We start from the raw sequence: 13711 nt of genomic DNA, 5'->3' as shown, positions 1-13711 counted from the left end.
ATATATATATATATATATATATATATATATATATATATATATATATATATAATTTGTGTGTGAAATAACACGAGTGAAACTTTTGTATTTATAAGAAATAGGGTGTGATTATAGTGTGTATTTATACTCAGTCACGGTCTGTATAACCACCGAATCAATCTCCACAACGTCGGTTTATATACTTGCATAATACTCTCTCTCTCTCGAACACACACATACACGTGGACGTATCCCTCAAATTTTTCCATTTTCTATAACCACCACACAAAAGCGATCGCCAGTGCTTTCGTATTTTCCCGAAGGAGTCAGGATAAACCACCTGTTTGTTCCGGCTGGTTGCTTCTGCCACCTGTTGAGGAAAACGAAAATTGAGGTTCCGAGCTAAAGAGGCGTCGTAGGTCTTCATGAAAAGCGAAAATAGTGGGGTTCTCCTGCACGGGAAAATAAGCGGGCGGTGGAATGGACGGGTGATTCGTATAAAGTTGGGGTTATTGTATTATATTCATCAGCTTGAAGAGAAGAAAATATTGCTTATTTCAGTTATTGTGCAGTAAGGAAAGCTCCTCTAGATAGGTTGTAAGTGGATTAAAAAATTAGGCTTTCACAAGGGCTTTTACCTTTCAATAATTAGTTTGCTTTGCAAATTTTACTACTAAAGGAAAAGTTCTATTAATTCTAGCATTGCCTATAATAGCAACAGACATTGATCTCATACATCGACGTTCTGTATACTGATTGCTCCACCATCTCTCTCTCTCTCTCTCTCTCTCTCTCTCTCTCTCTCTAAGTGTATGACTTTTCCTCTCGTTAGCATCTTCAAAGCGTTCATTCAGCTCGAGAAATGAAACAAAGTGTGATGTACATAAACAGGGCCTGTTGATCTCCCCCAGCGATTAAAACTCTGTCTTCAAATCCCAGAGACTAAATTTAGATGATAATAAAAATGAAAAAATCAGTCCTGTACTTTACATGTGAAATGCATTTGAGTCTATGCTGCTTTTTCATTCGTGGTTTACTCAGTGTCTTTATTCTTGATAATATGATGAATCAGTTAAGGATGTTTTTCTGTTACTTTTCTCCACTTTAACCCTCCTCTATCCTTCATCATCGACTTGAAGGCGGCGTGACGCAAAGGACCTCTGAAATTTCACCACTCTGTTCATCTCCAGACTCCCTTCCCATAGATCTCTCCCAGTTATGTCTTGGTCTCCAACTCTTCTGGTGTCCACAGGAGCCCCGCTGACGCTATCATGTACTATTTTCCCAGTGGTCATGTGAAGGACATGTCCAAGCCTTTTCCATCTCCCTTTGATCATTATCTCTTCCACTTATGTACCCCAGGTAATTTCCCTTAAGGTATTATTTCCAACTCTGTCCTGACCTCTGACTTTATAATATACGCCTTAGGGCTTTACTCCCAAATCTGCTAGATATTTTTAGATATAGTTTCATTGTCATACGATGATACATGTCGTATAGCAGTACAGATCGTACTCTTCTAAAGTATAATAAAAATAATTGTAATGGAGAATGTATACAGGAGTCCCGTAGGGTGGTAGTGCCATCAGTGCACCTCATGCGGTGCTCTGTAGGCATTACTTAAGGTTCTCTGCAGCGTCCCTTCGGCCTCTAGCTGCAACCCCTTTTATTCCTTTTACTGCACCACCGGTCATATTCTCTTCTTTCATTTTACTTTCCACCCTCTCCTAATAGTGTTTCATAGTGCAACTGCGAGGTTTTCCTCCTGTTGCACCTTTTAAACCATTTTACTGTCAATTTCTGTTTCGGCGCTGAATGACCTCATAGGTTCCAGCGCCTGGCCTTCAGCCTAAATTCTATATTCTGTAATGTTCTGTATACAGGAGATTCTTTATTTTACTCTCCGTGTATACCTAGATGGAAGGAAAGTGAGACTGTACCGTTTATACCGAAAGGACAGAATGAGCCAGTTTTCTATGAAAGGTGAGAGGAGGAAAGGAACACGAGGTTAAATAAATGGAAGGCAAGGAGAGAAAATTAAGTTACGGAGAAAGAGGAAACATGACCTCTTTGCTCTTACAAGGCCACTTGCGGCCTTTGTATCACGATAGTTTTCAGGAACTCACATATTTGTTTTAAGTTCTTTCAAGAGTTGAACAAAACAGGAAGTACATATTGTGTTTCTTTTTGTATTTTAGAAATAGTAAAGATTTTATTAGCTTTGAATAAGGAAAGAATACAGGCTATTCAGAGATTTCTTATTGCGAAGATGTTTTTTGTCTCCCATGATGTGCACATTCAAATAAGAATTGTTTTAGGTTTTCCATTTTATAATTTACGAAAATACAGATCTTTTTCTCTGACTTATCAATACTTGATGGGTCATTGCTAAAATGAGAGAGAGAGAGAGAGATAAAAATGTCTTGCCTAACTTTAGAAGCTTTCCAAAATATATCTGAAGGATGCCAATGTATCATTTTTCCTCCCAAATCAATCTCAAACTCGGGGACTCGCTCCTTGCTTGCGTTTTCCCGGATCAGTAACTTTCCCTATTTTAAGAGGCGGACCTTTATCTTCATTTGGCGGTATTTATTTTATGCCTTTCCCCTCTTAACTTTTCCATTAAGCCGTCATCTTATCCATAATCAGATATTCCTTATGCGGTCTTTTCGTCGACCATTTCTTAGTAAAATAGTCCCCGTAGGGAGGTAATGCCGTCAGTGCACCTCATGTGATGCATTGTAGGCATTAAGGTTATTTGGAGCGTTCCTTCGGTCCCTAGCTGCAACCCATTTTATTCCTTTTACTGTACCCCTGTTCATATTCTCTTTCTTCCATCTTGCTTTCCACCCTCTCCTAACAATCGATTCGGTGCAACTGCGAGGTTTTCCCCCTGTTACACCTTTCAAACATTTTTCTGTCAATTTCTGTTCCAGCGCTGAATGGAGGGTCCCAGAGCTTGGCCTAAATCCTATATTCTATTCTATTCTTAGTAAAGTAGTACGTGAAATCGTTGCTTAGAATTGCTTCAAGTTGCCCCTCTCATCTTTAGGGTATCCATGGCAAAATATTCCCTAAGGTGTTTGTTACCTTCGGTCTCGAGGCAATAAAATATTACCTCAAGTTCTTGCATAATTGAATAGAATCCTTAGTTTCGTTTCCCGTTAGCCATAGCATGAAAAATGGCCGATTCTCAAAAGGGGAAGCGAGAAAACTTCTGGTTTTCCTGTTATTTATCCTTGGTAGAAGATAAACAAAGAAAGGTCAGACGAACATGAAGCAAAGAGCTTATGTCTTTGTATTTTATTTATTTATTTTATGTACTTTCCGTTGTGAAGAGAAATTTGCGAGGGAACACAGGCACACATGTACATTATGTATGTGTGTGTGTATATATATGTATATATATATATATATATATATATATATATATATATATATATATCATACATATATATATATATATATATATATATATATATATATATATATATATATATATATATATATATATATATATATATATATATATATATATATATATATATATATATATATATATATATATATATATATATATATATATATATATATATAAAATGGTCAGTACTTGAATGTATGATTCCATGGGCACACAAGCGCTGTGGGCCGACCGAAAGAGTGGCATATAGCCTACATCAAGGTCTATGCTGTGCTTTGTTCTTACAATCGGGAAGCGGATCGCTCCAAAGCATTTAGTCTGTCGCACATTTTTTCATGTCTTTGTTCGTGTTTTATCCTCATCAATCAAGGGAATGGTGTTCGGCCCAAGGTTAAGATCGTTAAGTATTTTCTGTATAAATAATGAGTTACAGAAAACAGTCGTTGCATTGCCATTAGCCTTTCCTTGGATATATACGTATTGACTTTTGTTTGCGAGTTTGTGTGTATGTATATGAGTGTGAAAGTATACGTTGACAGTTTTGAAAGGTGGCTATCTCAAGACCAAACACAAAAAGAGCCAGGAAAACAAATTAATATGCAATGTTATGGTGCGCTATGTTCCCTCGTTCATCGATAGTTTATTAAAAGAGGCAGAGAGAGAATTCATTGCCAAAGAGCTTGATTTTTGCATAATCCACCTCGGTAGCACAGAAACGGATAATAAATGGAGAGAGAGAGAGAGAGAGAGAATTAAATGCAGGTCACTCAACCAGGAAAATCCCCAAACAGGTAGATGGAAGAAGGAAGATTCGAGAAAGGCAGAAGTCCCTGTCTCTTGAAATTCAATTAGGCCTCTCCCGCGAGAGATCCCCCATGATAGCGGTCTCTATCCGGTCTGAGATCCAAACGGTCTCTTTAGGTCTGCGAAAGCCATAGGGATAGAAAGGGTGTGGTTGCTAAGGCGGAGCGCCCGGGGGGAAGGTCTACGGGGTTTCTCGCCCAAAGTGGAAATGGAAGATGAATTATTTACGGAGGATTTGGATAGTGAAGGGAAGGGGGACTTGGTGCTCACTTCTGAAGGATAAATATAAATATATATATATATATATATATATATATATATATATATATATATATATATATTTTATATATATATATGTGTATATGTGTGTGTGTGTGTGTGTATATATATATATATATATATATATATATATATATATATAGAGAGAGAGAGAGAGAGAGAGAGAGAGAGAGAGAGAGAGAGAGAGAGAGAGAGAGATTCTTACATGTACAATCTTCTCTTGCCCTCACCCTATTGTTCCTTCGAGGCAGGCTGGATAAGACATCAAATTACTCGTCCTTTTAGCCTTCAGTCTGAAACAAAGGGCTAATCTTTCCTCTAATATCTTCCTTTGATGATGTCAGGTCACAGACCTGACATATCTTGTGCCACAGACCTTCATTTTAATCTTTGAATGTAGTCTGTTTATGTCGATAATTATCTCGTCTTCTCTTTATTTATGAATGGCCTTTTTACTCATACATCCTGAATGTATGCACACAAAGACTACTACCTCTGTTACTGCTGGTACGTAATAAATAAATTTCATTAAGCAAATTTCATTTTTCTTTTCTAGCGATAAAGCATGCGACAATAAAGGGACTCCGCAATACTCTGGGATCCTAGACGCCCGGGAGGATTATATTTTGAAATTGGAAAAGGCCCTCTAAAGAATTGATCATTTTTCTAATTAGTCTCTTGCTTGTTTCCTTGTTTTTATCTTTGTTGCAGTTTTGTTTCTCTGCAACTTTTGTTCGGTTTCCAATCGTTTGTTTCCTTTACTTTTTCCTTTCGTAATTTTTATTACGCATACGCTTCACTTTTGCCTCTTGGTAATAATTTACTCTCTGAAATTCACCTTGCTGGGTTTTCGGACCTCGCTGGCTATTGTACCATGCTCTTAAATATGCTGGAAATTTGGGAAAGCCACCACTCATTTTTTTTTTCTTCCTGAGGTACGAACAACCCTTCCATCAGCCCTTCCTTTTTATCCGGTCTTGACCACAAAGGCATTACTTTTGTCCTAAGCATTGGATGTTTGTGACATTCTAAAGTCCCATGCCTACAATGATGGCAGAAAAAAAGGTTGTCTCATTTGACTGCCCTTTTAGTTTTCTGTAAAAGAAAACTATTGAGATAGCCTTGTCTGTCTGTCCGCACTTTTTCTGTCCGCCCTCAGAAATTAAAAACTACTGAGGCTAGAGGGCTGCAAATTGGTATGTTGATCATCCACCCCCCAATCACCAAACATACCAAATTGCAGCCCTCTAGTCTCGGTAGTTTTTATTTGATTTAAGTTAGTCATGATCGTGCGTCTGGCACCGCTATAGGTGCCAACAACACGGGCCACGGCTGAAGGTTTCATGGGCCGCGGCTGAGAGTTTTATGAGCCGTGGCTGAGATTTTCATACAGCATTATACGCTGTACAGAAAACTCGATTGTTTACTTGTATTTTTGCTCAGTATTGTAAAAGATCGCCAAAAAAAAAAAGAAAGATCAGTTACTCTAGCAACCAAAAAGACCAATTTATTGAGCAACCGAACGCGTCATTTGATAGCTGTTGCAGACGGAAGTTTGTCATCCTGTGTCACAGACTTCTCGGTGAAAACAAAGACTTCTGCCGGAAGTTTCGTATTCTGAAGAAGTCCCTCGTACCTGTGAGGGACAAAAGGAATCGGGAGATTCACAATAGATGTAACTTTTTGTCAGCAGTTCAAGAGGATGGGCTCTCATATGCCGATGAAACAGCTCTCTCGTGAGTGACAGAGACATAGACTAAGGAACTGTACTGTTTGGGCATTTTCGGCATTGGGGAGAACTTGACTTCAGCGCTGTAAGAAGTAAGAAGGAAATTCGTGTTATATATATGTATGCATGTATGTATATATATATATATATATATATATATATATATATATATATATATATATATATATATATATATATATATATATATATATATATATATATATATATATATATATATATGTGTGTGTGTGTGTGTGTGTGTGTGTGTGTTTGTGTGTATTTAAATGAGATATGTTAGCATTGCTCTCAATAATTAAGACTTTGGTTGATGGTTGCAGATGACAATTTTGTGGATTGTGTAAACATTTGGCACTTGGCGTTATAAGAAAACACTTAATGAAATGGAACAGAGAGGTTAAATTCGATTTCTAAAGCCATCAGTAAATATCTACGAGAAGTATAAAAGGCAGTCAAAGAATATAGCAGATATTTTGGCCATTTAGCTCATCCAGGAAAAAAAAAAAAAGTTACAAGTTGGAATAGCTTATTTCTCTCTCTCTCTCTCTCTCTCTCTCTCTCTCTCTCTCTCTCTCTCTCTCTCTCTCTCTCTCACACACACACACACACACACACACACACACACACACAAAGATACGATTCAGTGGAAGAGCGTATAAGATTGTGGAGAAAAAACGGTAGTTTATGATCAAGATAACATCCTGGCTAGCAGGAAGGACGCCCACCAAAGTAGGCTTCATCCAGCATGAGGGGAAATTGCAGGGAGAATATTGCATTTGTTACCGCAATTCTGGGGAAGATTCTGGGCTCTTTTTCGCAGAGGGAAAATCGGCTGGAAGCTATTTTGAGAAGGTTGAATCATTTGGACTCGTTGGGTATATGTTTGTATAGTCTCTTGCTCTCTCTCCATCGTATTTTATGTATAATAGTATGTATATCTCTATCAAACACCATGTGTAAGAATGCTTATACATATATATATATATATATATATATATATATATATATATATATATATATATATATATATATATATATATATATATATGTCTATAATACAATTGCCATTAAAAGCTATGGAACGATATGCGAATGGGTCTTGTCAGCTTTAGTAAAATGTCTGATTTCAGTAGATATGTTTATTCATGAGCTGAACTAGATTTCTGTCTGTCCTTGTAGCAAAGTGTGTCAGGGCGTCCTTGCGTTGATCCACGGAATGTGAAAACTTCTTTGTTATGTATGTATGTTTGTGTATATATATAAAATATATATACCGTATACATATACATATATATCATCATATATATACTATATATATATATATGTATTGTATATGTATATACATATACATATATGAAGGCCAGAGAGCAAGACACTGTACAAACATGTAACGTACTGTATATATATAGTATATATATATATATATATATATATATATATATATATATATATATATATATATATATATATATATATATATATATATATATATATATATATACATACATATATACATACATACATTTAACTAGCTTGTTTTTACCAGCATGTTTGAAATGAGATTAGACCCGGCGTAGCAAACATCTCAGTTATTTCTGCGTGATAATCTCACTAACTTAATTAGCACGAAAATGACTCAGTGGGTTACCAGTTTGGATGAAAATTCTGTTTTTACGCCTTTGTTTTTTTTCGTCGTTAATGAAGGCCTAGGTGAATTTCATTGCGAACGCAACTTCAGGTGAGCTAATGGAATGTTTGCATTAGCATAACGAAACAGCCCGTCAGGAAATATATAGCCCAGCGGAAGGAATCAATGACAGAGTGCTGTTAATGTTTCTTTTGGAATTCGTAAAATTTCATATTAATGAGAATGCTATGAAATACTCGAAAGAGAAGGAAGGGGTTGCAGTAATGAAATAAGGCATGTGGAATTTGGTGATCTTCAAATTAAGGGAAGGGACGAGTTAAAAATGGTCTTATCACTGTGTTGTGTGCGGAAGGAGCAGAGAGAGAGAGAGACTGCCTTTGTAATAACAATGATAGTATTAAATCTGCATAAATTCATAATTAAGTACAAGAATGGCTTTACATGCTTTATAAAGTGCGTGTATGTGCGAGAGAGAGAGAGAGAGAGAGAGAGAGAGAGAGAGAGAGAGAGAGAGAGAGAGGGGATTTAGTTGCCAATAAGCACCTAGTTCCCCCTCGAGTCATTTCATTGACCCTTTATTGCCCTGCATGAGCGAATCATTTGCTTTTCATTATGGAAGCGATACGGGGAATTTAATTTTCTATTTGCGTCTGCTGGATTTACGACTCTATTTTTCCATTCCATTTAGCAACTGACGCTTTGGGAACATGTTTTTATTCCCGTTTTGTTTTCGTGTAATCAAGACACTTTTCTTATACTCTTTTACAGACTGCGTGCAATGAATCCGGGAGAGAGAGAGAGAGAGAGAGAGAGAGAGAGAGAGAGAGAGAGAGAGAGAGAGAGAGAGAGAGAGAGAGAGAATTTTGCTAGATTGTAAGCGCGAGTTTGTCCTGACAATAGGGGAAACATGCAAAGAAAGATGACGTGGAATCGTGTTTTTCAAGAGTGCCAGATGTTTTATTGCCGTGTTACGACCGCCGAGACCCAACTCGGCATAGCACTCATTTTCTCCCTGGAAAATAGAGAGAGAGAGAGAGAGAGAGAGAGAGAGAGAGAGAGAGAGAGAGAGAGAGAGAGAGTTGTTAACAATGTATGCAATTGGATTCAGTTTTATGTGCTAAATTTTGCTCTCATCTTGTATCTCTCTCGCGAAAAGGACTGCATGCCGTTACTCACAAGTATTGAGAACTCTCTCTCTCTCTCTCTCTCTCTCTCTCTCTCTCTCTCTCTCTCTCTCTCTCTCTCTCTCTCTCTCTCTCCAAAGAAACATACACTAACCAATACACACACTTGACCTAAAATATAAAATCTAAGATCATGTCACTACGCTTTAGAAGGAAATATTAGTTATGCCTTTACATTCAAGACTAATAAATATATATATATATATATATATATATATATATATATATATATATATATATATATATATATATAAATGGATGTATGTATGTATGTACGTATGCGTGTATGTTACCAGCATAACTCTGAAATGCATTGAGCAATTTCAACCAAAATTGGTATACTTATGACTTACTATCTGGAAAAGAAAACTGAGGGTGAGATATCACTAGCACCAGAAGGCACCAAATGGGGTTGGGGTGGAAAGGGCTCCCCTGAAACAGGGCTGGTGCTGCCTGTAGACTTGATAACTAAATAAACTCTACGGGTTTATCACACCTCATTTTGGTATACATATGACTTACTATCTGGAGAAGAATGCTGTGGGGTAAGACATCACTGTCACTTAAGGGGGTAGGGTGGGAATGGGGTGACGTGAAAATAACCGAAAACGACAGATGTTAGTTGCTAATCCATAGTTTTCGAAGTTGCTGAGATGAATAGTGACACTCCCCACGCCCTTAAAGTCCAAGTTCAGTCCCGATAGGAAGAGTGGGTGAGAAGGGGTGAAAAATAAAATGTCAAAAATTACAGATATTAGTGTCTAATACATAGCTTCGAGGTCACCGAAATGAATAGTGACACTCCCAATTCCCTTTCAAGTCCAAGTTTAGCACTGATAGGAAAGGGGGGGGGTTAGAAGGGGTGAAATATAAAATGCCAAAAATGTTGGGCATTGTAATTGAAGCACCTTTCTTAACAAGACAGGGTGAGAGAGTGAGAGGGAGAGGAAGTGAGAGTGAGTAGAGGGGGTGTTAGGGAAGAGAGAGAGAGAGAGAGAGAGAGGGTGTTAGGCCAAAAGGGGCACAAAGGGTTTTTCTGAAATTAGGCCCAAGGGTATTAGTTCTCATGGAACCGAACTCTGGTCTCATGCTGGTGAGGAAAGGTTGATAGCCACGTGACCATGTGTATTGGGGTGTTTATATGCACACACGCATATATATATATATATATATATATATATATATATATATATATATATATATATATATATATATAGTTCCAACTTCCTTTATGACTTGGTCAGGTTGGTAGAGCCCTTGCCTTTCAATTGAAAGACCAAGGTTCGATCCTGATGTGAGTCAAATTTATTTCTGTTCCACACGTGATTGTGTTGATTACCTCTATTCAATATATATATATATATATATATATATATATATATATATATATATATATATATATATATATATATATATATATATATATGTGTGTGTGTGTGTGTATGTATGTATGTATATGTACATACATACATATATATATATATTATATATATATATATATATATATATATATATATATATATATATATATATATATATATATATATATAGTGTGTGTGTAATTTTCATATAGATTTGAAACCACATTAATGTAGTGGTATATATATAAATATGGGCATTGCTATTATTGTCACTAAATCCCCATCTTAACATACGTGAGCCACCTGCAACGTAAATTTGAATTATGTCATTTTGCCTTTTTACTTGTCAAAGGATTTTTTTAATACTGTATTCATTACACTGACAGCAGGCACATCCCTCTTACACTTTAACGGAGTTCTATGTTAAATGTTGAAAATGTTAACAGCTCCTATTTTTCTAGATGTAGTTTTAACAGAAATCTTTTCTATTCAGTGTATTAAAAAACTGCCACAGACGTTTAAGGGTAAGGGGAACCCATTTTCTGAAAGTTCACCAAGTTTCACACGCAGACATAATTTCCGCAGTGGAAACTGTACCTGTGTAATTGTATGTGAAGTCTAAGACAAACTCGTGTGTGTAGTTATTCACTGACTAAAGATAAAAATACCGGTAATGAGTGACACCACTTATGCGTGTATGCTTCCAGATACAGAAAATCCCAACTCTTCCTCACGTTGTGGGAAGGTTCTGAAGCTCTGTGGCCTTGAATTCAGATCAGAGTCTAATGGTAAGTGTCTGGTTTGACATCCTTATAGAAGTCCCAGGCATACCACACTGTAATTTGTTAGACTGACCACAAGTGTGGATCAGGATTCTCAGAAAGGCACTGTAGTTGAAACTGTGCTTATGTACTAAGAAAGGCCAAGTTCTCTAGATAGTCTCCCCATGTATTCCTCCATTTGTTTTGTTTAGTTTTCACAACTAGGTGCTAACTCTTTACAAATACATCCTCATAGCTTCCAAAGTTCCCTGTTTGGTGTGCGAATCAGTATGGGTTGAGACTGATGCTGTCCAGTTTTTAAGAATAAGGCAATAAAGAACTGCATTTCAGTTGTTTGTGTATTTATTTTCATGGAATCTTATTTTGGTTAAAATAAAAAAAAAACATAAATGTACATTTTACTGGTTTTCATATGCATTCTCAACCTGCATTGGAGATGTGTAACAGTATTTAATCTCAAGCTAAGAAGCAGGCCATGCCCTCTTGGTGATATGTTAACTTATTCCACCTGGTGGAAAACTACCATTAGTGCACTTAAATGACTGTCAAGAGACATCAGGCATCTGCATAATATCCTGTCGGAGTGGCTTGTTTCTTAGGTTCAGATGAAACCACTAGCTTTTCACTTTATACATGACAGGTCTTCAGAATTTGGAAATGATGTTACGACTTCATGATGTCCATAAAGGGTTTCTAAAAGTAGGTGTTCCATGTGATCTAATGTAATTTATTAGTAAATTAACCACCATTTTGACTTCTGGTGCAGTTTAGCAGTCTCTTGATGAAAAGTGTACTGTACTTGTGAAAATTGGGACCTGAAGAAATCGGTACAGATTCACTTAATTTTCAGCCCTGTACTTTCTCAGAGAGGAACTGAGGAAATGCAGATCAAATCAGCTAACCTAGCACAAGAAGTAGGCCACTATTTATGATCAAATTTGTTTTGAAAATGACAAGAACATGTGTCCTTGTATTAATTTAACTTTCTCCGTGAGAACGTAAGAAATATGGATCTAAACAATCAACTTTATTTGGGATGTGTCATTAAATCCAAAGTGCTAAATTTGGCTTGCTATGTTTATGCCTTAAGGAATATTTTTCCCCATTCTTTTATTTTGCAGGGTTGAAATTTTGTTTTGAAGTATTTTATGATTCCGTTAAAGAATGGTTTTATATGAGACTGTTCATTATAGATGTTAAAGTATATGTCATGTATCACTTATATGTAGAGTATACATGTATATCACTGCATCTATGATGTCATGTATTTGCTCTAACAACCCCTTTTTGTTGTTTGCATGTGTAGTTAACTGTATGATAATATTGGTTAAAGGTTTGTTTAAGTAACAGTTCAAAACTGCTGTTTACTAAAACTTGAGTAGTGCTGTTAATATTTTTGCAGTAATTTAAATGTTTTCAGTGATAAGGTGCTGTCCAAAAAGTTCCTATTTTAATTTCACACCTGCTTTAGCAGCTGATAAAATGATACCATGTGTAGATATTAAAAAATCACTGTTTTTGCTAATCTATAAAATCGTATTGTAATTAATCTTCATTTTATTGTTTTATGTTATGTAAACAAATTCCACTAAATGTAATACACTATAATCATAATCATATTTTGTTCATTTTATTTGCAATTAATTTTTTGTCATTTGAGTCTTCATGAAAACTTGTATCTTGTGTTGTATTTCAACAGTACTCTCATGAGTATTGAAGCTGCAAATATTGATTGTCCTTAAACATTCTCTTTGAACAGCTGACAAATTTCTGAGGGATCGTCAGTATTTCCGAGATGGTCGCCTGGACAGAGATGGACTTGTGGCCTTCATCAAAGAAGTCAAGAACTATCCAGGTCTTACAGATGAAGATGCTGCTATTCTGGCCGCATCAAAGTGAGTTTGCTTGTTGCTTGTGGTTTTACAAGGATGAGTAAAACAAGTAGAAAAGCTATTCCTGTAATACGGTACATACGTACCAAAGTATCTGATATTTCCTGAAACCTTAAAAATTTTTAGAAAAGTATGACTTGTAAAACATGAAGTGCATAAAAATGGCACTGATGAGTACTGTGTCCTGTATTCACCAGTAAAGAAAAAAATATGGGAGGGTTCACTAATATTCCATTTACAGAAGGGATGATTTAACCTGTCCTGTACTTGCTGCTTAAAAATAATTTTGTTAAATCTGCCATTATTTAATGTGCTCTTTCAGAACTTTTTTCATATGAACTTGGCCTTATCTGTTGATATCCCTTGCTAGGCCTCATCTGTTGATGTCCCTCGCTACTGCTTAAGAGGGGGCCTTTTGTTAGTCAAACAAAATAAGGCGGTAGATAACTTTTAGCCCTCTACTCAAAGATTGGTGATATTTACCTTGCAGGTCCCCAGCTCCTCTAAGAAATATGATATTTTGCTTCCTGAATTGCCTTCATTTCTTAAAGGAGCCAAAACGATTCCTAGGGTATTGAAAACAGATTTTTGTGCAGTAATAGCACTTGTAATTA

The 13711-nt window shown here is 36.3% G+C and overlaps 1 protein-coding gene across 13 annotated transcripts in view; it reads left to right on the top strand.

The window, feature by feature from the left end:
* LOC136855123 (sodium/calcium exchanger Calx-like) overlaps positions 1 to 13711 on the top strand; it is a 249375-nt gene that overhangs the window by 188393 nt on the left and 47271 nt on the right. For 8 of the 13 annotated variants that reach the window (XM_067131983.1, XM_067131978.1, XM_067131981.1 and 5 more), the window contains one exon: positions 12965 to 13100. In XM_067131983.1, the coding sequence (XP_066988084.1) occupies positions 12965 to 13100 (136 nt within the window). Of the gene's footprint in view, positions 1 to 11130; positions 11212 to 12964; positions 13101 to 13711 lie in introns of all 13 variants that reach the window. The other 5 variants (XM_067131975.1, XM_067131974.1, XM_067131971.1 and 2 more) reach the window with 1 other exon arrangement.

Source organism: Macrobrachium rosenbergii, chromosome 30 (assembly GCF_040412425.1).
Source record: "Macrobrachium rosenbergii isolate ZJJX-2024 chromosome 30, ASM4041242v1, whole genome shotgun sequence".
NCBI classification, from domain to species: domain Eukaryota; kingdom Metazoa; phylum Arthropoda; class Malacostraca; order Decapoda; family Palaemonidae; genus Macrobrachium; species Macrobrachium rosenbergii.
Note: the sequence above shows the minus strand (reverse complement) of the source record. Positions and strands in the feature narration are given on the sequence as shown.